This window comes from Choloepus didactylus, chromosome 13 (genome assembly GCF_015220235.1).
Source record: "Choloepus didactylus isolate mChoDid1 chromosome 13, mChoDid1.pri, whole genome shotgun sequence".
Lineage (NCBI taxonomy): Eukaryota > Metazoa > Chordata > Mammalia > Pilosa > Megalonychidae > Choloepus > Choloepus didactylus.
Genome location: NC_051319.1, coordinates 72,690,275 through 72,704,849, shown reverse-complemented (window position 1 = coordinate 72,704,849; position 14,575 = coordinate 72,690,275). Strand labels below are relative to the sequence as shown.

Here is a 14,575-nt window from a genome sequence, read left to right as displayed (position 1 = left end):
CTATGTTTAATTTTTGGAGGAACTGATAAATTAATTGGATAATTCTTTTAGGTAACAAAAATAAGAGAAAATGTGGTAAAAGGAATTCAAAATATTTTTAATGCACCTCCTAGTGCTCGTCATGGGTGTGCCAACTCCTGTTTGTAGATTTCATTCTTTCCACATACACAGTTTTCCTGGTGCTTTCTTTTAGTATTTAGTGCTCTTCATTTCTTCTCTGAATGACAGAAATGCTTAGATAAAACAGCACCTGTTTTTCTATTTTTGTGGATTGACTGTACTTTAAATGAATATTATCATGATAAAGTCTTAATTTTATAGCATATTTTTGATGTCACATGTAATTATAAAAAATGTGAAAGGAAAATGTGCTAATTTTACAGTTACTTGTCAAATTGCATGTAGATTGGGTTTTTAGCTCATTTACTTTTCCCAAGGTTTTCTTATTGTTATCAGACCAAGGTGGTGGATTCCTTTCCCCAGTGTGCTCAAATGACCAATTCCTGAGACACCCGGATTTCAAAGAGAGAAAGAGTTTATTGCTAGGCGTGAAGCATGAGAACAGATGGCCTATGGGTCCAAAATTTGTCTCCCCAAACTGCAATAATTCTGATAGTTTTATAGTATTAAAAGATGGGCAGGTTTTAGGATAATGAGTAGAATAGCCCCAGATTATGTAATTAGAAGTGATCTAATTATTGAGCATGTGCAGATTGATTACATACATGCTCAGTCACAGGACATATGTAAGAAAATGGCGGCCTTAATATGATGGGTGTGATTTTTAGTGTTATAATGAGGTGTAAGTGACTTGTAGGTTAAAGTCCAAGCTACTGCACATGTCATGCGGGCCCATTTTAGTTAGATCCAGCTTCAGTTATCAAGATAACTTTGGACTTGGGGTGGGTTAGTTCTGGGCTGACCCAAGACCCTTAATAAATATTAGGGGCTGTCTTTAGTGATGATAAGACTCTAAAGCTGAAAAACCAGATAAAATGGGTACAAGTGAAGGTTATTCACAAGGTTTTGCAGTTACAAGGGCACAAGATAAATACTATAAAATCATTATCAGAGATCAAGGCAGCTGGATTACAGTTCAGGTTTCAGGTATTTCCCTCTGTCTACTCTAATATACCAGAAAGTAAAAAGGAATATCTATATAATGATTCAGTAATCATAATCAATCCTTAAATCCTAATTTTTCAGTTACATTACTAAGGCCTTTTAGGGAGCTATGATAGGGATGTATATAAACATGCATGCAAGGATATAAAGCCTAGCCCTTGTCAATTTGAGAAAAAAGATAAAAATCTTTCACTTTGTTGATTTCTGAGTGATGCTGGACAAATCACTTAACATTCTTCATTCTTGTTTTACTTCCCTTAACAACCCCTCCTCCTATGGAAATAGAAATCCTTCCTGACCTTGGTACTACATGCAAATTCTACTGGTGAAGCTATGGAAATTTCAATGTGGACAAACCTAATCCTCTAAAGGAAGAGTTAATACTAGAATTAAATTAATGGCCCTTTTTAATATTTCTGCTTGTATATACTGTTTATGTTTTAAAAGTAACTTGCATGGTCAGCATATTCAAGCCATTTATCCTCTGGATCCTGTAGAGTGGTCTTAATTTCATGGAGTTTCCTCGTTATGTGACCTATTTCTGATGGTTTTTGAAGTTTTGCCTTACGCCCACAGTTTACAAAGTTAGGGAAAAGGATTTAAAGTCACTATTATTTTTAATGTCCACTGAAAATCAGGGAAACCTAATTTAAGATGAATTTCCTAAAATTGTGATTTGCTCTTCTTTACTTAATCACAAAGTGGAAGTTAGCAGAAAGATCCTATCATAATTAGTTCCTATATACAGGAAAGTTGAAGTTGTTTATATGACAGGATTGAGAACAACAGTTCCCCAGGAATACCAAAAAATTGTGCTGCGTGTCTCAGGCAGAAGGTGAAACAGCCTTTAAACACATGGCCCAAATGTCATCCATGCAAACCCTCCAAATTAACAGAACATAGATGGTTAGGGTGAATTCTTAAATATTTTAAACTCAATCATCTTTAGAGCTGGTGTTGCTTCAGGAGTTTATCAAACACTTCCATGAGCTTAACTGCAGAAGAAGCTTGTCATCAGTGTCATCTTCAACTTGCTCATTCCATTTAATGTTTATAAAACTGAATGTAGCCCTTTATCAAATATGTACTTTTTTAAAAGCAGGTTTAAATGTTAACTTTAACAAGCTTTTTTAAAATGTTTTTAATCTTGTCATTGTATTCAAATTTGTTTCATGTTGAGTTCTATTTTCTCATAAGTCTTTGTGGTTTTTTTCCTTCATTTCTTATATTTTTCATTAACATTTCCGCTACTTATTTTTCATGCCAGTGTACTGTGTCACGTCACCCAAGAAGGAGGATAGGTATAGGGAGCCACCTCCTACTCCACCAGGATACATGGGGATTTCTTTAGCGGACCTAAAGGAAGGACCCTACCCGCACCTAAAACCTCCAGATTATAGTGTGGCAGTGCAGAGGTCAAAGATGATGCATAACAGCCTCACTAGACTGCCACCAGCTTCTCTCGGTAGCAACCCTGTGGCCTGTGTTCCATCGAAGATTGTAACTCAGCCTCAAAGGCATACTTTGCAGCCATCCCATCTTAAACTAGGAGATGTGACTGACGCAGATAGCGAAGCAGATGGTATGTTGACAAATGACCTTAATGGCTCTTAAATGAATTTCTGAGCACATTAATCAAGTCTTAAACTAAATGATCTTTTTTGGTGTTTTATGATAATCAGAAATGTTTTCTTTAAATGCCTTAGAAATCTGTTAAAAAATGAGGAATTTCTAAAAATGAGGGTATGTTTTCCAAATGGAAAGACAATGCTTGTTTCTGTGTGTCCAGTGCACTTCTTCTGGCTCAGTTGGAATATTTTTATCTGTGATAGAACTTTAGCTTAGTCTAATGGGACAATTTTGGGAAGAGGCATTTGATATTAGTGGAGTTGTGTTTTACATTATTACAATGGAAACTTGAAACTGCACGTATTAAAATTCTGAACTATCTGAAATGATTTCTGAAATATCTGAAATGATGTAGTTCCTCTTATTAACAAAACTCTTGACAGACTTTTCGGCTGGGACAATAGTTTGAAAATGGTTTGCTTAATTTAAAAAAAATTGAAGGAAGTTTTTAAACAGTGGAGTAATAAAGTGATTAAAAAGCAGTAAACCAGTTATGAAATCCCAGTTTATTGCCAATCTTCAATGTGATCAGAGAACATCAGTGTTTTAACCAAATCTGAGCTTTGATGGGATTTTAAGAGAATTTTTTTGTTGAAGTTGACTTATTTTTTTAAAACAAATTAGTAGATTGTTAGTTGATCTTCTTTAATATACTGTTGTGTTTTTATTATTTTCAGAGGATGAACAGGTTTCAGCAGTCTAGCCATTGGATGACCCATTGGAAGACCACTGAAAGTCATGGAGAAATGGGCACAACCGCCTCATGATTCTGCAGGCCATTGCCAACAAACAGCTCGCTGCTACTACTAACCCAGAAGTTTCATTGTTTGTATTCTAAGCAATGAGATAGATCTGAGTTATGCTTCCTTTTCATTTATTCCCTGCAGATACATAGAGGTTTCTCAGTTATGAATGCTGTGCCAGGATTTCACTGTCTACTTTGCACTTCAGACCTGCCTTGGGACCACAGTTAGAGGAACAGATTCAAACTCAGAGTCATCCTCATGCATATCATTGTAGATTTTCCTTTAACAAGTTATTTTTAAGATAGTGGTATTATTATTCTTATTTCCATGCTTTCTCTTGAGCTAATGGACAACTTCAAAAGGTCTGCCAATACTAAGGATATTCTTTGTATTTGAAAAGTAACTTATTATTTGAAGTTTTGTGGTTTTGTTTGCTTTTGAGAGCTCTAGTTAGGTAATATGTGTATTTGAGGCCATCAAACTGTCTCTGGACTGACCAAACAGAATTTGTCTTTACAGAGATAATAAGCTGTGACCTGATGTATTGCACCAGTGCAATGTAGGATCTCAGTTTGAGTGGAATAGGAAACCTTTTGAAGTTGAGGTGTTAGGGAGGAAAATACTGCCATCTCCTGGTCACAGTTTGGAAGGCCAAATGAATCTGTCATGGGTTTCCTGGCAGTCCTTTGGGAAAGGGGGGTGGAATTGGGGTGAGTAGGAGCCCTAATTTCCAAAGATTGAAATTTTGATGTTAAATGATGTGTATACAAATTCTACGTGAAGTAAAAGTCATGCTGCATCTAATTTTAACTAGAAGTATAAGTCCAGTAAATAGAGAATGGGTTCTGGAGTTGTTATTCTACTCTGTAGAAACCCAAAACTGAAATTTTTCACAACTCAAAAATGGAGTTCTTTTTCTAAAGGAAGTTTAGTCACAGTGAGATGTGATAACCACAAAGATGAATTTTTTTTTATGAAGTATTCTGCAACATACCACCTCCACATCTCACAGTACCAGGCTATGTACAATTTTGGCAAATCCTGCAGCTCTCAGCTGCCCACCAAGCTACATAATTGTTTGAAATTTTTGTGGAAAAACGAGGAGCTAGAATTTTAGAAATGATTGGCCCTCGATTCTCAGTTTAGCCCTTGAGGGCATACCTTAATGGCCTATTGGATGTGGATCTTTTAATTTAAGTATTTAATTGAGATTTCAGTGACTCTTGATGGGCTAGATTTTTCACATTTTTACAAATAAAATATAATGTTTTCTGTATCTTAAGTTTAAAGTTTTTCATTTTTTGTTTTGTTTTTAGTGTAAAGGCAAGTGAAATGTTAATAAATTTATGTGACTACCAAAAAAGAAAAAAAAAAAGCCAAAGCCATTAATATGCACTACCAGATGAACTTGGAGCCAAAATGGGTTTACTTCTGAATGTTTGTCCATATGACACCATATAGGATTTGGTTGGTTCATGACTTTCCATTAAGGAGTTCCCTTTTTTTCCCTAACTCTCTCTTTCCTCTCCTTCTCTGCGCCCCTACCTACTCCTTCATTTTAAGATCATAAATCAGTTCAAAGTGGTAAATGGTAGTAGTTCATTTTTTCAATCAAAACGGTTGTTTTTTTCATTTTAGGAAAAAGGGCATGTCTGAAAAATCCTCCTGGAAAAAAAAAGGACAACATTAATCAGAAACTTAAGCCTTAAACATTAACCCAGGTATGTTAGAATGAGGCTAGGTGGCTCCATAGCTTCCTCAGTCCATTGAAATGGAAAGTAGCATGGATCATAAATCCTGGTTTGAAAGTTACACTGTAGTGGTTTGGCCTACAAACAGTGGTCCTCTGATCACAAAGCTTTGTCTTTTAACTGAAAGTAAAACTTTTTTCTCACCGATTGTATAATATTGTTTTCACATCCTTAGCAAAACAAAGACAGTGAACAATATTTTTGCTATAACCACTTTTTTTTAATCAAGTTTGGGTATCTATTTTCACCATTTTATATCCATTACTCCAGAAGAATGTGCTAATTGCACAGTATCTGTTTATTTAGCAGGTCTTTCAAATCATTTGAAAGTTGTAATTACCCTTCTTTGTCCATCATGGGGTAAATAATATCTTGCACAGAGTTGAGGCCTGTGGTTTTGAACTTGCACCTTGAAGCTGCCTTGTTTTATCTAGCTTTAACTGTGTGTGTTTGGATCAGCTGATCACATTGATCAGTAACTAAAGCCAAATGTTTTGTAGTTTGACATGTATGTATCCCTTAAAAAATCATGAGGTTTTGATTTTTATATTATTTTACCTTCGGGTACATTCCTTCCTTCTCGTTTGCCACATGACTAGAACAAGAGAAGCCCTAAACTATACTCTCTCCAACTCCAACTCCCTCATTTGTTTTTTGTTTTTTTGGTGGTGGTGGGTTTTTTGTTGTTGTTGTTTATAAATTTCTAATGTTAATGGAAAGTCTCTTATCCTCTCATCTCACCGCAACTCTGAAATCTACCAGGACTGTTGAACAAGTAAACACTCAATGCAAACTTTTGCCAAATAATTTTCAACAAAACAATCTTTTTATAATGAAAGATTTGGAGAAGTAGTAAATCCATTACATTCTTTCATAAAAGTTTACTGTAAATAATAGATTCTGATTTCCTCCAAATGATTAATTTCATAATGATCTTTGGTAGGAAAAGGCCTTTAATAGATTCTAGTGAGGTTGATAAGTCACATCATTGTCATTTGAAGCACCTGCTTGAGAATCTCTCCCAGGCTGGAAATATGGCAGTAATCATGGAGTTTTCAAGAACAAACCTAATTTTTTTAGGGTCCTCTCCCCTACAAAAAGAAGAGGAGAAAAAGTTTCCTTGTATACCTAAAACAATGATTGTTATTCAGATATAACTTTAAGTTAAAAAAAAAAAATGTGGTGTTAAAGTAGATGTATTCCTTTAGCATTACCTTAAAGGTTAGAAAAAAGGGATAAGTCTTCAGAAAAGTGTCATATAACATTTTCACCTTTAAACTTGAACCCCAGTTCATCTTTAGCTTTTGTTGTACTTTTTTTTAAGGCTTCTTTATTTTTGATACAGAGAATGCAGTTGAACTTGATCTAAACAAAGTCAAAATGTGAGCTTATCAGCAAAAGACAAAAACAGAACTACAAGTTATAATAATCAAATAATTGTACTGCACAATTCAGTGACTGTAAAATATCCTATAACAAGCAATGTTTGTCTCCTATTTTTTGATACCTCTTATATGTCTTTTAGAAAGACAGTGCCTCTGTATGCTTTTTGTATTTTTACTGAGTGTAAATATTTGTTATATTTTTTGGTTAAGAGAATGTAAAAGTACCATTTATTATTATCATATCTACTAATACATTGGTGGAATCAATAAAGACTCTACATTAAGCTCTGCGCTGTATTCAAGTGTGTGGGACAGATGGAATAATAACACCCAGTCATCCACAAAAGCCAGTCCTGGGACCCATGTCACTGTGGATGCTTTTTTTTAAACAGTCTCAAGACAAATGGGAGTGGTCCAATCATTGTTGATCATTTGAAGTCTGAAATACCTAACTGTTTTCTAGGTTGAAAAATTATATTTGATTGCAGACCAAAAAAACAGTGGTTTAAACCCCAGTGGGGTTTGTTTTTCTCATGTTAACAGAAAATCCACAGGCAGACTCTCCAGGGCTTATATCCAGGGTGCTGTCAAGGACTTGGGCCTTGACTTTTATACCCCCAGGCACCACTTCAGTGCTTCTGGCAGAAAAGCAAAGAGCTGGAGGGGGGGGGGGGGGTGTTCTAATGGATGTCCTTTTTATTAGCAAGACAGTAGCTTTTCCAGAAGCTCCATTTGTAAATTCCTACTTATATCCAATTGGTAAGAACAGTGTAGCTGCAAGGAAACTGAGAAATTAACTTTTTTAGCTAAGCAATTGATGCCCCAAACAAACTTGGGATTCTTTTCAGTGAAATGAAGAAGACAAGAATGTTATGTTGGCTGGACATATAGCTGGGTCTACCGCAGCATGCCTGTTGTCTCTTCCTTTGGGAGGTATGTTGTAAATGCAGTCATTTCTTTTATGAGGTCAGATTCCAGGGCCCTGGCAAAGAATAAGGAAATTCTGCTTTAGTACCCCTATCTAAACTCCTCCCAGCCTCCCTTCTACACTCAGAGAAGTTATTCCCATGATAGCTAAGATTTCTACTTCCTCCCAGCTAACCTCCTCCCAATATACATGCTAGGTTTTCCCAGGTCAATCCTTGTCCTGACTCTCTCCCCGTAGGGTAGCTAGTTCATGTCTTTATTTAGAAAGATATTTAGAAAATATTTACACTAGTAGATTGAATAACGGCTACCCAAAAATGTCAAGTCCTGATCCCTGAAATTTGTAAATGTTACTTTATTTGGAGAAAGGATTTTACAGTTACAATTTGAGTTAAGTGTCTTGAGATGGTATTACTTTGGATTATCCAAGTGGATCCTAAATCTAATCTCTTGTAAGAGAAAGGCAAAGGGAAATAACACAGAGGAGAAAGCAATGTGAAGACGAAGCAGTAAGAGATACAGCCACAAGCCAAGGAATGCTGGCAGCCACCAGAAGCTGAAGAAGCAAGAAATAGATTCAGCTAGAGCCTCCAGAGAGAGTGCAGCCCTGCCAACACCTTGATTTCAGACTTCTGCCTTCCAGAACTGTGAGAGAATATGTTTCTGTTGTTTTAAGCCACTCAATTTGGGTAGTTTGTTTCAGCACCCCTAGGAAGCTAATAGAACAAGTTACTTTCTGTCTGATATTGGTGACCCTGCCTCTATAATTAGGGGATGTGATAGTTCATAAGCATACCTCAGGTATTACCCAGTTCACCTGCCACCAAAAAGCATTTGATAAACAAATGTAAGGGAGGGCCTGGCCATCCCAGAGGCCTCCTCTAAAGCCGTCTATTAAGCCTACTGTTTTTCCAAGTCCAAAGAAAATGGGGAGGGTGATTATGAACCCGTAATATTTTCTCGTCTTCACTATGAAGTCACTATCCTCTAGCATCTAACCACTAGGCAGCCTTTGAAGATAGTACAGGGAAGAAGGTCAAGGAATTGCGAAGTATATAAATTCTAGTGCTGTAACCAGTCTCCCTGGATGTGTGTAAGTGGCCTATTCTTAAGGTCTACCCTTGTTTATGGCCTCCCTCCCCCTGTATTCAAAGAGTATGGGTTGACTTTCTCACCTTTGAGGAATTCCTGAAGACAAGTCCCTAGAATCATATTTGTATTAGTTTTTTTTTAATTCAGTTTTATTGAGATATATTCACATACCGTACAATCATCCATAGTGTGCAGTTGTTCACAATACCATCACATAGTTGTGCATTCAACACCAAAATAAATTTTTGAACATTTTCATTACTCCAAAAAATAAAAATAAGAATAGAAATACAAGTAAAGAAGAACACCCAAAACATCCCATCCCACCCTTCATTTAATTTTTGTTCCCGTTTCTCATCTGTCCTTACACTGAATAAAAGGAGTGTGAGCCACAAGGTTTGAACAAGTCACACAGTCACACCATGTGAGCTATATAGTTATACATCATCTTCAAGAATCAAGGCTACTGGGTTGCAGTTCAACAGTTTCAGGTATTTCCTTCTAGTTATTCCAATAAACTAAAAACCAAAAAGGGATATCTTTTTAACACATAAGAATAACCTCCAGAATGACCTCAACTCCATTTGAAATCTCTCAACCACTGAAACTTTATTTTGTTTCATTCCTCTTCCCTCTTTTGGTCAAGAAGACTTCCTCAATCCCACTATGCCGGGTCCAGGCTCATCCCCAGAAGTCATGTCCCGTATTGCCAGGGAGATTTATATCCCTGGGAGTCATGTCCCACATAGTGGGGAGGGCAGTGAGTTCACCTGCTGAGTGGGCTTAGGCCACATCTGAGCCACAAAAGAGGTTCTCTGGGAGTGACTATTAGGCACAATTATAAGTAGACTTAGCCGTTCCTTTGCAGCAACAAGCTTCATAAGGGCAAGCACCAAGATCGAGGGCTCAACCTTCTAAACTGGTATTCCACAATTTGCATTGGTTTTATCAGCAACATCTAACCATCAGAGCTTGACCAAAGAAAGATGTTGAAGTCGAATACTTCTAACTAGGGAACACTGAAACCAGTGTTTCACCTAAAAAGTCACAAAGTGACTTTCTCGGCTAGTTGTCCTTCTCCCTCCACTCCCACTGCTTGAGAAAATGTGAAGGTCAGTAATGAAGGCATGCATCACTAGGAACCAGTGTCACATTTCTCTGGATGTGAGGTCCCCTTCTTTGGGCAGGAAAGGCAGGATTGAAAGAACTAGAAAGCACCACTGTTTGCTTTTAGCCTGCTAACCACTACCAGTCCTTCCTAAGTAGCGAACTCCAGAGCTCCAGGGATAGCTTGAGGTGCAGCTAGATCCAGGGATTCCAAAGCTGTCATCAGGACATTCCCACCACACTTCCCCTTCCTTGTGCCAGCTCTCACCTTGGATTCCTTTCACATGTCTATATTCTGTCCTCCCTACTTCCAGGCGGCTTCCAGCATATACTGTCCTTACAGCTTACAATCCCAAAGGAAGAGAGAATCACTCTGGATGCTCCAGCAGTGACAACCCAGGAAAGAATCTGATTTGCCTGGTCTCATGTTCATCCTGGGATTGGTTGGGGAACAGGTTACTCAGATTGTCTGGCTCTGTCCAACCATAGGATGAAAAGAGGCATGATCTCCAAAGGAAGAGCTACCACATGCGTCTCTACAGCCTGGTTCAGGAACATGAGAAATCATCTACTTTAAAGTTGAAATATAACATACATGAGTACTGTGTGTATATAATATATACTCAGTATATCATAAGTGAACAGTGCCAAGTAATGGAACATTATCAGCACCCCAGATGACACTCCCTTCCAGTTCACTAACCCCTCCTCCCGCCACTCCCAGGGTAACCACTGTTCTGACTTTAATAGTATAGCTTAGTTTTTATTCTTTTTATACTTATATAAATGGAATCATTCATTATGTATACTTTCGTGTCTGGTTCCTTTCATTCAGCTTTATGGTTGTGACATTTATCCATGTTGTTGCATGTAGTTTTGGTTCATTAATTTCATTATTTTATAATACTCCATTAAATGAATATATTACAATATATCCTTTCTACCATTGATGGGCAGCCTCCACTATTAGTTTCTGGTTTGAAGCTATTACAAGTAGTGCTGCTGTGAATGGTCTTGTATATGTCTTTTAGTTAACTTATGTACACATTTTTGTTGAGTATACCTAGGAGTGTCATTGCTAAGTCAAAGAGTATGCATAAGTTCAGCTTTAGTAGACAATGCCTAACAGATTTCCAAAGTGATTGTGCCATTTGTTCTCCCACCATTAGTTGTTTCACAACCTTGCCAAACTTAATATTTTTCATTTTTCTCATTTCAGACATTCTGATGAGTATATATTGGTGTCTTATTGTGGTTTTAATTTTCATGTCATAGCTAATATACCAAGGATCTTTTCTAATACTGGCCATTTGGATTCTGTCTTTTGTGAAGTTTCTATTTAGGTCTTTTGTTTTTCCCTTTATCTGTTGCTAGAATGTTGAAGTACAGTCGATTTTTATATTTACCTTCTATCCAGCAACTTTACTCAATAGTTTTAGGATTCTTTTCGATTTTTCAACCTAATCATATGATCTGCTAAAAATGACACTTATATTTGTGTATATCCAGTTATTATGCATCTTCTTTCTTTTTTCTGCCTAATTGCACTGGCCAGAATCTCCAGTAAAATGTTGAATAAAAGTGGTGAGAGCAGAATTCCTTTCTTTGTTCCATATCTCAGGGCTAAGGTTTTCTTTCAAGTATTTTACTATTGAGCTTGATGATTGCTGTATTCTGTATTTTATATGAATTTAAGGAAGTTCCTTTTATTTATAGTGTTCTAAGAGGTCTGAATTTTATCAAATACTTCTTTTGAATCTTTTGAGATTATCAAATGATCTTTCTTTTATCTGTTGATGTAGTGAGTTTAAAAAATTCAAAAATTTAATAGATTTCCAGTTATTCACCATCACCATCACTACCCTATCTTGACTGGTAGAATAAACCCCACTTGATCATGATGTGTTATCTTTTTTATATATCCCTGGATTCATTTTGCAGTATTTTGTTTAGGATGTCTGTGTCTGTGTCCAAGAGAAACAGAGTCTGTAGTTTTTCTTGTAATACCCTTGTCAGGTTTTGGTATGAAGTTTAAACTGGCCTCATGAAACAGCTGGGAATTGTTCCCTCTTTTTCTTTTTGTGCTGAAAGAGTTTGTGAAACATTGAAATTTAGCCTCTTTAACCCCTCCCCACCCCCAGACTCTCAGCTCCTTAATCTTTAACTCAAGGAGTCTCTTGGGCTCTGCTGGGGTTTCCTTCCTTTCACTGTGGCCTGGGAATTTTCTCCAGTAAAGCAGAGTAACCCATATATACATACTGGGGTTCCTGTATGTCAGTGCCAGTCTAACAGGAGGAAGTCTGCAAAACTGAGTTGGAAACTTTTCTCAGGCTCACCCTCCCAGAATTTGTCCTGAATGCAGAGAAGCACCTTGCAGAAGTTGAAGCAGGATAAGAAACAAGGCAGAACAGCCTGGGACAAAATATTATCTGGGTTAAGTCACAAAATAAGAGTACCCAGGAGGGGGTGAAAGTCTATTTCAAAGGAAGTAGAAGGGGCTTTTATCCTGTAAATTGTAAATGGCCACTAGAAAGCATAAACCTAGGAAAAGAAGCAAGGCTCTGCAGCTCCATGCAGACTCAGATAAAACAGGACCTTGTACTTCACATTCACTTCAGGCTAATCTTGACAGGTAAGACTATTTCAAAGGGAGTAGAAGAGGCTTTTGACTCCTGTAAACTGTAAATGGGCCACTAGAAGGCACAACCCCAGGATAAAAAACAAGGCTCTACAGCTACATGCAGGCTCAGATAAAACAGGACTCGGCACTTCACATTCACCTCAGGCTAATCTTTTCAGGAGGGCTAAGCTCTGAAGAAGATCACCAGCCAAAGCAGAGCCAATTTGCAAAGACTGTGGTTATCTCCTGACACTCAAGAAAATCTGTCACATAACTTCAGATACAAACTTAAGGAACAGACAGCACAGGACTAAATCCCTGGGTATAAACACTTGAAAATATCTAAGTTTACAGTGGATAACAAAAGATTACAAGACAAGCAAAGAAATAGGAAATGATGGCCCATCCACAGGAACAAGATAAAAATACAGAAGCTATCAACAAAGACTTTGGACATACTGGCCAAAGCTTTAAAAAAAAAAAAAAAAAAAAAAACAGTGTCCTCAAGGAGATAAGGGAAAACGTGGAGAAAGAACTAAAAGGATATGAAGACGACAACGAATGAACACAAATGAACAGTATTAGAACATCTTTCATATTCTTGATAGAAACCAAGCAGAAATACTGGAGTTGGCAACCACAATAATTACAACAAGAATTCCCTATTCCCTAGAGGGTTTTAACAGCAGGTTGGAGCTGGCAGAAGAAAGGATCAGCAGTCTTGAGGAATGACTCAGGATGAGGAACAGAAAAAAAATAATTTTAAAAAGCGAACAGTTTAAAAGGCCATCAAGCCTACCAATATACTCATTATGGGAATCCCAGAAGAGGAAGAAAGAGAACAGGGACAGAAGGAAGATTCAAAGAAATAACGGCAGAAAACTTCCCAAATTTAACAGAAGACCGTGAATATGCACCTTCAAGAAGCCCAATTTACCCCAAAAAGGATAAACTCAAAGACAGCCATGCTCAGAAACATACTAATTCAACTGCCCAAGGACAAGGAGAGAATTCTGAAAGCTTCAGTAGTAATGAGCTAAGTACAAGGCAATCCCAATAAAATGAAGTGCCAGTTTCTCATCAGAAACTATGGAGGCAAGAAGGCACTGATATGAAAGAAAACAATTGCCACCAGTAATTTTATATCAAGACTTTCTTTCAAAAATGAGGGCAAGGTTAAGACTTTCAGAGATAAATAAAAGCTGAGGGAGTTCATCACCACTTCCCTACAAGCAAGGCTACAGGGAATTCTTCAAACAGAAAGAAAAGGACAGTAGACAGTGGATCAAAGCAGTGTAAACAAATAAAGGTCTATGGTAAAGGTAACCATATAGGTAATTATAAAAACCATTACTATTGTCTGATATGTAACAGCACTTTTTGCAAGTCCTAAAATGCATAGAGTAATGATAAATCTTTGGTTTTGGACATAACAGTTTACAAAGATATATATTATAACTTGTATCAACAAGGTGGGGGAATGGAGGATTATAGGAATAGTGTAGGTATATGCTATTGCAGTTAAATTGGTATCAAATCAAATATGAGTTTTATAGATTTAGGATGTTAAATTTTAACTCCATGGTGAGCAAAAAGAATATATATGAAAAATATATTCAGGAAGAAATGAAAAGGGACTCAAAGTGGTAGAATACCCAAAAAAAAAAAAAAAGTAAATATGAAAGTAGATATTAGTGGAAGAATTAAGAGTCAAAAAGCATAAGGCTTACAAAGACCAAATAAGAAAATAGTTGAAGAAATTTCTGCATTATCCATAGTTACTTTAAATATGAATGGATTAACCTCTCCAGTCAAAAGGCAGAGATTGGTAGGATGGGTAAAAAAGCATGACCCACCTATCTACTGTTTTCAGTAGACTCACTTAAAATTCAAAGACACAAATGGATTGAAAGTGAAAGGGTGGAAAAAATACATCATGTAAATAGTAACCAAAAGAGAGCTGGGGTACCAATATCTATAATAGTATCAGATAAAGTAGACTTTAAGTGAAAAACTGTTACAAGGGACAAAGATGGTCATTATATACTGACAAGGAGATCAATTCCACAAGACATAACAAGTATATGCACCTAATGCCAAAGCCTCAAAATATATGAAGCAAATATTGACAGATTTGAAAGGAGATAGAGACAGTTCTGATAAATACTGGGGGACATCAATACACTCCTTTCA

The 14,575-nt window shown here is 36.8% G+C and overlaps 1 protein-coding gene across 3 annotated transcripts in view; it reads left to right on the top strand.

Moving 5' to 3' along the window:
- The window catches only part of RAPGEF6 (Rap guanine nucleotide exchange factor 6), a 279,739-nt gene extending 272,819 nt beyond the window's left edge, over window positions 1-6,920 (top strand). For all 3 annotated transcript variants that reach the window (XM_037802240.1, XM_037802242.1, XM_037802243.1), the window contains 2 exons: window positions 2,393-2,707; window positions 3,432-6,920. In XM_037802240.1, coding sequence (XP_037658168.1) covers window positions 2,393-2,707; window positions 3,432-3,457 — 341 coding nt within the window. In that variant the 3' untranslated portion in view covers window positions 3,458-6,920. The remainder of the gene's footprint in view (window positions 1-2,392; window positions 2,708-3,431) is intronic.
- Window positions 6,921-14,575: the final 7,655 nt, after the last annotated feature.